Source organism: Cyprinodon variegatus, unplaced genomic scaffold (genome assembly GCF_000732505.1).
Source record: "Cyprinodon variegatus isolate N-32 unplaced genomic scaffold, C_variegatus-1.0 Scaffold678, whole genome shotgun sequence".
NCBI classification, from domain to species: Eukaryota; Metazoa; Chordata; class Actinopteri; order Cyprinodontiformes; family Cyprinodontidae; genus Cyprinodon; species Cyprinodon variegatus.
Window position 1 is genome coordinate 282,427 of NW_015151131.1, and position 7,119 is coordinate 289,545.

Genomic DNA, 7,119 nt, shown 5'->3' on the forward strand with positions numbered 1-7,119 from the left:
TAATAAAGTGTCTGTCTCTATCGGAAAGCTTCGTGTTTATGAGGCCCGACTGTTTAGCTCCGAGGATTCAAGTTACGTGTGTGAAGATGACGGATGAGATCTGGAATGAGGAGCCTTTTCCCAAAGCCGGCCCCGTGGCCGCGCCCAGCAGCGTCTAGTTTTGATTCCTCTGCGGACGCGGAACGGCTACATTCCTGGGATTTGCTCGAACATTCAGTGAGAAGCAAAACAATGGATCCGCCGGCCTCCTCTTTGTCTCAATAGAAACTACACATAAAACAACCCCTTTACCTTCAAAAGCCAAACATGCATGCACGGGATGCTGCGCAAATGCAAAAGCTGCAAAGCGGATTAAAAGGTGAGACGATGCCAGCTGGGTGCTGTGAACCTGACGCTTACTCTGCATTTCACCTATATGTCGCCACTAAGGCCCTAAAATACACCTGATCCAGGAACTACTCCAGAAAGAGGAAATGTAACTTAAATTCTTCCTCTTTTTATCACACCTACAACCTCCAGTGTGTTTTAACAGGGTTTTCTGTGATAGAACACACACAAAAAGGATTATAATTCAAATACGAAGAGGAAGATAAAGCTTGATCAACAGTCTCTTAATGTGCAGAGACCAGCTGAACCAAAATCTAGGAAAGTAACTTTTGATTTGTGGGCTTTAAAGCTCAGGGGGGGGTTATAAGGATGCAAATGTTCAAACAAGATACACGGCGGTGGCAAGATCATGCTGTGGGTTTACTTTTTTCCCCAAAACAGGGAAGCTGGTCAGAGTTGAAGGAAGGATAAGTTCAACTTTATTACTTTCGAAAGGAAACCGAATAACATCTAGGATGGACAATTTCAACCCTCTAGCAAGTAAACAAACCTTTAACATAAATATAAATAAATGTTTAAATCAATTATGTGCTCAGAGGGTTAAGAGATCAAATCTATTTCAGCATCTGGCAGGATTGAAATTTGTTCACTTTTTTTTTATCCAACCTGTCTGCACCTCAGGAGTCTGCAGGGACAAATGGTTCAGAGGGGCAGAAATGCACCCCACACTTTCCAGATTCTTTCTTCAACCTCCCTTCCACAGTCTCATTACGCCTGCGTTGGTCTGTTGGACAAAATCCTGACAAAACCCACTAAAGTTGGTGGTTCTAACGCCATTAAATCTGAGAGGCACCTAAAAACCTTAGTGTGTTTAGATTTGCCTCGGCTGGAACGGATGTATGAAAGAAAAACAAAAACAAATCAACATTTTATGGCACGATACCACTTTGTCACAACCATTAAAACATGTTTTTTTTTTTTTCTTAAAAAGTATACCTGAATTCTGAGCTTAAAGATGAGAAACATCAACATGCAGATAATGCTGCTTCATTATTCAACACACTGTACATAATTTGGCCTTTGCAGATCGTAGATATAAACACGAAACCTTAAAGAACAGAACATTTGTCTCACAAACTCTGCAACACTTTGGAAAAAAAAGAATTGCCTGCATTAAATGACAGAGATCTGTGATTCTAAACGGCAGACGGGTACGAGGAGCTCTCCTCCAGCAGAGCGCCCCCTGTATCTGTCCAGATGAAACGTGACATACGACCCCTCCCCCCCACTACTGAGGTGCTCTGACAATCTGATATATGAACGTTATAAAGTTCAGTATAAGGATTAAAGTAGTGCCTGGACTTGTTGGCTGCAGCAGCCATCACCAGAATACAGAAGTGCTCCATGGGTGAGGATGTCCCCTCTCCTTCCCCCTCCCCCTCTGTACATCCCTAAAGAAAGTCCCGACTGCGTCGCCATCAGTCCTTCTTCTTGTCTCGCTCCTCCGCACCGCCGTCTGCATGGGCTCCAGGGAAAGCGTGGTGGTACAGGTGCCGGTGGTTGGCCGCTACATTGTACAGCTTATACAGAGCCTGTATGAGAAAAATAAAGCGTTAAAAGATGCTGCTGTGTTCAAGAAAATAAAAGTCCATCTACTTCCACATTTAAAGAGACAAGCAGCAAAGCTTCTCCAGTCTTTTTCAGCTGGAAATAAACTTTAATATTCTCCAATAGGACTAAAATACTTAAACATCCATTACATGCATCATGCACACCAACTGTTGGTGCTGAGCTGGTTTCTAACCTTATTGAAGTCACAATGGGTTTTATTTCAAGTTTCTGCACATGATTTATGGAGGATAAAAAGTGCCAAAATAAATACAGCATTAAAAAAATAATTAAATGTGTCAATAATTATTTAAATGTGGAATTAAATAAATAAATGTCATTCATTAATTAAAACCATGTCACTAATATAAAGTGCCACAATTAAATAAATACAGCGATAAACAATTAAATGTGAAATTCATTAAATAACTAAGGAACTAAAAATATAAATGTGTCATTAATTTAATAAAATATATCTTCATTTTATTAAAAATGTATAATTGTTTCAGTGTGCATTTAATTATTTCATGGTCCTGTGTCGCAGTGCATCGAAACCATTAAAAGAATCTGTCAAACTCACCCATCAAAGTTAGGGGGCGGTTATCTAACACCTGATTGGTCACCCTGCACATTAAAGGAATAGTACACCCAAAACATGATTAGCCTTCATTTTCTACTCACCCCCATGCTGAACAACACTCTGGAGTACTTTTTTGATATCTCAAATGCATCTGGAGATCTGGGAGGCTTCTTGCTGTCTGCTGACATTCAAATAATGGAGGTCTGTGGTGCCCGAGACAGAAAGGTCCATAAAAGTCCACAAAAAACGTGTCAATATTCCTCCATACTGCTCGTCCAATGTATTCCAAGTGTCCTGAGTGGGTAGCATCCATAATTTACTCGAAACAAAGTCATTTAGAATGTTTTTAGAGCATAAACAGTAGTGTATAGGATTTCCTGAAAGCGCGCACATGCGCGTTCACGATGCTACGGAAACCGCGGCAGACCAAACCAGATGAAAGTGCGCATTCAGCGTCTGCTCTGCCGATAATGCAAGCGTAGAAGAAGAAATGTGCTGTTTACCTGTGCAAAGAAAGAAACAACGAAAGAAAAATGTCTGAGGACTTCAGTGTTGAGGAAGAGCATGAGTTCTTTGCCGAGCTGAATGCGCACTTTCATCTGGTTTGGTCTGCCGCGGTTTCCGTAGACTCGTGAACGCGCTTTTAGGAAATCCTATACACTACTGTTTATGCTCTAAAAACATTCTAAGTGACTTCGTTTCGAGTAAATTATGGACGCTACCCACTCAGGACACTTGGAATACATTGGACGAGCAGTATGGAGGATTATTGACACGTTTTTTGTGGACTTTTATGGACCTTTCTGCCTCGGGCGCCATAGACCTCCATTATTTGAATGTCAGCAGACAGCAAGAAGCCTCCCAGATCTCCAGATGCATTTGAGATATCAAAAAAGTACTCCAGAGTGTTGTTCAGCATGGGGGTGAGAAGAAAATGAAGGCTAATCATGTTTTGGGTGTACTATTCCTTTAAGGCGAAGCAAATCGATTACAGAGACTCGATTCGCGTTAACCCCGCCCCCTAACATATTTATTTATTTAATTTTGGCACTTTTTATCCTCCATAATGATTAACTGTTATCCCATTGCAGATAAATAACTGAAAAGCATCACATGCACTCTGTTCCTACAAAAAAAAGCATTATGTGACAAAAGTCAAACATTCTTATATCTATATCTATGTCTTGTTTTGAGGAAGAAAAAAAAGAAACCTACCAATAGGTTATGCAAAAGTTGCTTGGCTAGAATCTGTTCCAAAATCTACAGTAGTGCTTTTTTTTAAATTGTGAATTTTTTATTTTTTTTTTGGGGAGGGTTGTTTTTTAAAGTGACATTACTCTTAAAATAAGAGGAATCATTTTATTCTTATTCTGAAATTTCAACCAAACCATCGTCACGCTCTCAAAAGCTCAAGACGAGCTGAAAAATTAAAAAGTTAGACGTTTGTTCTTTGAGTGAGTTTTATTTTCGTGTGCAGAACGTCAGCATTAAAGGTAAAGTGGAGGATTTTTTTTTTCGGGGTGGTCCTCGTAATTGTCAATCATTCTGGTGATATGTTCATGTCAGGCCGTCCTACGTGTTCGTCTCCATTTTCACTCACAAAAAATATCAAATTTTCTTTTGGAAAGTGAGCTTGTATGAGCAGCAACTTTTAAACAGAGCGTGCACGAGGAGAAATGTGCTCGTGCACGCTCTCGCACACGTTTAATAGGCGTTCCGTCTCAGGGGCCGGTAAAAATTTGTGATCCTCCACTATACCTTTAAGATTTGGATTCTTTTTCCTTATAATAATAAAATGTCCATAAAACGGTTTTTCTACTGTCTTAATTTTATTTATTTAATAATTTTCAGTGTGCAGAGACAGAAGCACGCTTTTTTTTTTTTTATTCTGCGATACCATTCATGTTCTGCCTCATTCCTACATTAGATTTCGATCTGGACATTTCTAGCAACGATATGCTTTGCTCCAAACCAACCCTTTTGTGTTATGTTTGCTTTCATCAGCTGGAAGACGAACCTCCAGCCAAGCTCTAAGTCATTTTTACAAACGGGATTTGTGTTAAAGCTTATCATCGGCAGACATAAGCTGAGGCGTAGGGGCACATATCTGCACATGGTAAGACATGTTTTTGGAGCAACAAGGAAGGACTTGATTTCCTGCACTAAAGTAGATGGAAGACAAGCACACACAAACATGAGAGCTTGTTTGGTAAGCAGATGAGTAGCCCCTCTGGCTCTTTGTGATACTCACCTCATTTGTGCTCCCCTAGAAGCATTAAATAGAACAAATACACAGAAAGTAAGTGGAAAGGTACTGAACTAGAACAGATTCATCAATAACAGCAAAGAAACACTTTATTACATTTTAGAGGAAAATGATGATAGGAGCTGGATTCTCACACAGTAAGACAAAAATATGGGAGGATATGCACGTATTATTTCCAGACCGACATCTTTTATCTCCTTCCTTCCTTCATCCATCCTGATCTTCATTCCTTTCCATCTTTTTTCCTTCATCCCTTTCTTGTGTCCTACCTCTTCCTTGTTTTCTTTAGGGTTTATTTTATCCAGCCCTTTCCCTATTCTATCTTGAATCTTTATTTTTTTGTCTTCTTTGTTTTTTGTAAACCATTTTTACCCTTTATTTTTTTGCCAATTATCCCAGTGTGATTCTCCCCTTTCCTTGGGTCCTCTCCCTCTTTCCTTCCTCCTTTTCCATCATTCCTTCCTTGTACAGTTCCCTACTTTCCTTTTAAGTGACCTTCCTCTTTTTTCCTCTATTCTTTCTTGCATCCTCCCCTTCAGTATCAGCTTTAATGAATAAACCCTGTTTCCACAAAACTTTAAAAAGTTTACCATTTTCACTGATAAACTCTGTGTAGCATTTGTCGCCACCTAGTGGACGTATTATGTACATTTAATGCGTTTCTAATTTCTTTCTGACATTAAGTTAGCTCGGATGATTGATTCGAGTCCTTAGCAAACATTTAACAAAAATTGCATTTTAAAATCTATGAGAATCTGGATCTACATTTTAAATATAGATTGGTAATTATAATTGGCTCAACAGTAATTTAGTTGTTTGGATTCAGGTTATTCGACCTACCTGGTCCCAAAGCGCTCCGGCCACCTGGTCGATGACGGCGCCGAGTTCCCTGTACTCCCCTGAGTAGCGGATGTAGGCCCAGGTGCAGAGAGTGATCAGCGCCAGGCCCAGGATCATGTTGCACAAGCTGGCGATGATGTCCACACCCACAAAGCCCGTGATCCCTGCGGCCACGTACATGACGAAGATGACCACGAAGAGTGTGGCCGGCGTGCGGGCAGCGTGGAAAATGTTCTTGGAGTCGTTGTGCTTGATGTACTGAACAAACACCTCGTCGATCTCGCTTTCCAGCTGCTGCAGGTAGCGGCGGCTAAACTCCTCGCCTCCCATCTTTTTGACGCCGCGGAAGAGCTGCAGGGCCTCCTCCCTGATGGCTCCGTGTCGGTTCTGCAGCTCGCTGGGGGCCAGGAAGGGTCTATCACCCCCGCAGACCTTGGAGCAGAGAAGAATGGTGTTAAAGTGACAAAGAAGTTCCAACCCGAGGCTTATATTCACTTTCCACCAACCTCCTCCATTTTTTTGTTGTAGAGATCCTTTGCAGCTGCAACTGCTGCTAAATTGTTGGCCTCTGCTGTGGCCTGAGTGACAGCAGATAAGGAATAAAAGCAACACATCAGATGTGATCCAGAAATATCCAGAAATATTAAAAATATCAGGTATATTCCATGGTACCTGCAGCATCGACTTTGGATGAGGCAACTCTTCCCCCTGGTATATTTTGATGTATGCCTGAAGCATAAGAAAAAATAAAAAGTTACAAATAAAAAAAAAAACAGATTAATTTTCCTAAACACTCGCATCACGGATGGTGTAGCAACCTTAAAGTACTCCAGCAGGCCCCTGCAGGTGATCTTGCTCCCGTTGATCTCCTTCACGTCGATGTTACGAGGACTGAGGATCCAGGGGATCAGGATCTTCAGGTTGTTTATGAACTCGCCGTCAATCTCTAAAGAAGAAAAATTTAAGCTAAATCTGTGCAACAATCTGGTGCTGAAGTTATGAGTTTAGTTTCTTTATATCAGTAACAAAATTACTGCTGAACACAGAGCAGCTGTGCTTTAATCCACCAGCCTGCTCCTCTTTAAAAATATGTTAGCTACAAATTCTAAACATACAACTAAGGAGAAAAAAAAGAAAAACGGGCCTTTATAGAAGGCGTTTTTAATGGGAAACTCACTTAATTTCAGCTAAAAAACACCTAAAACCACCAGTCAAACAGGTTACATCCAGATTTCATGCGCATTATGGAGCATGCTAGCTCTATTGGCAGTCAGCACAGTTCAAACCAGGAGCCATAACTTGATTTAAAGGTTTATCAAATTATTTTGATGAGCTAAAATGTTTTTAAAATGAGATTTAAACAAAAAAGAAGCACAAACAGAGGAAATCTCTTATCTTTTAACAGTAAGTCATATTCACCATGTTTAATAGTTATGGCTCTAAATCACACATCAATTGTATTTTACACAATTAGAAATATTTTCTAAATTCAAAATGT

The 7,119-nt window shown here is 40.4% G+C and overlaps 1 protein-coding gene across 1 annotated transcript in view; it reads right to left on the bottom strand.

Moving 5' to 3' along the window:
* The window catches only part of atl1 (atlastin GTPase 1), a 16,190-nt gene continuing 9,071 nt past the window's right edge, over window positions 1-7,119 (bottom strand). The window contains exons 4-9 of the mRNA XM_015394207.1: window positions 6,440-6,565; window positions 6,294-6,350; window positions 6,128-6,199; window positions 5,622-6,053; window positions 4,767-4,781; window positions 1-1,919 (exon numbers count right to left, since the gene is read on the bottom strand). Of these exons, the coding sequence (XP_015249693.1) occupies window positions 1,806-1,919; window positions 4,767-4,781; window positions 5,622-6,053; window positions 6,128-6,199; window positions 6,294-6,350; window positions 6,440-6,565 (816 nt within the window). The 3' untranslated portion in view covers window positions 1-1,805. The remainder of the gene's footprint in view (window positions 1,920-4,766; window positions 4,782-5,621; window positions 6,054-6,127; window positions 6,200-6,293; window positions 6,351-6,439; window positions 6,566-7,119) is intronic.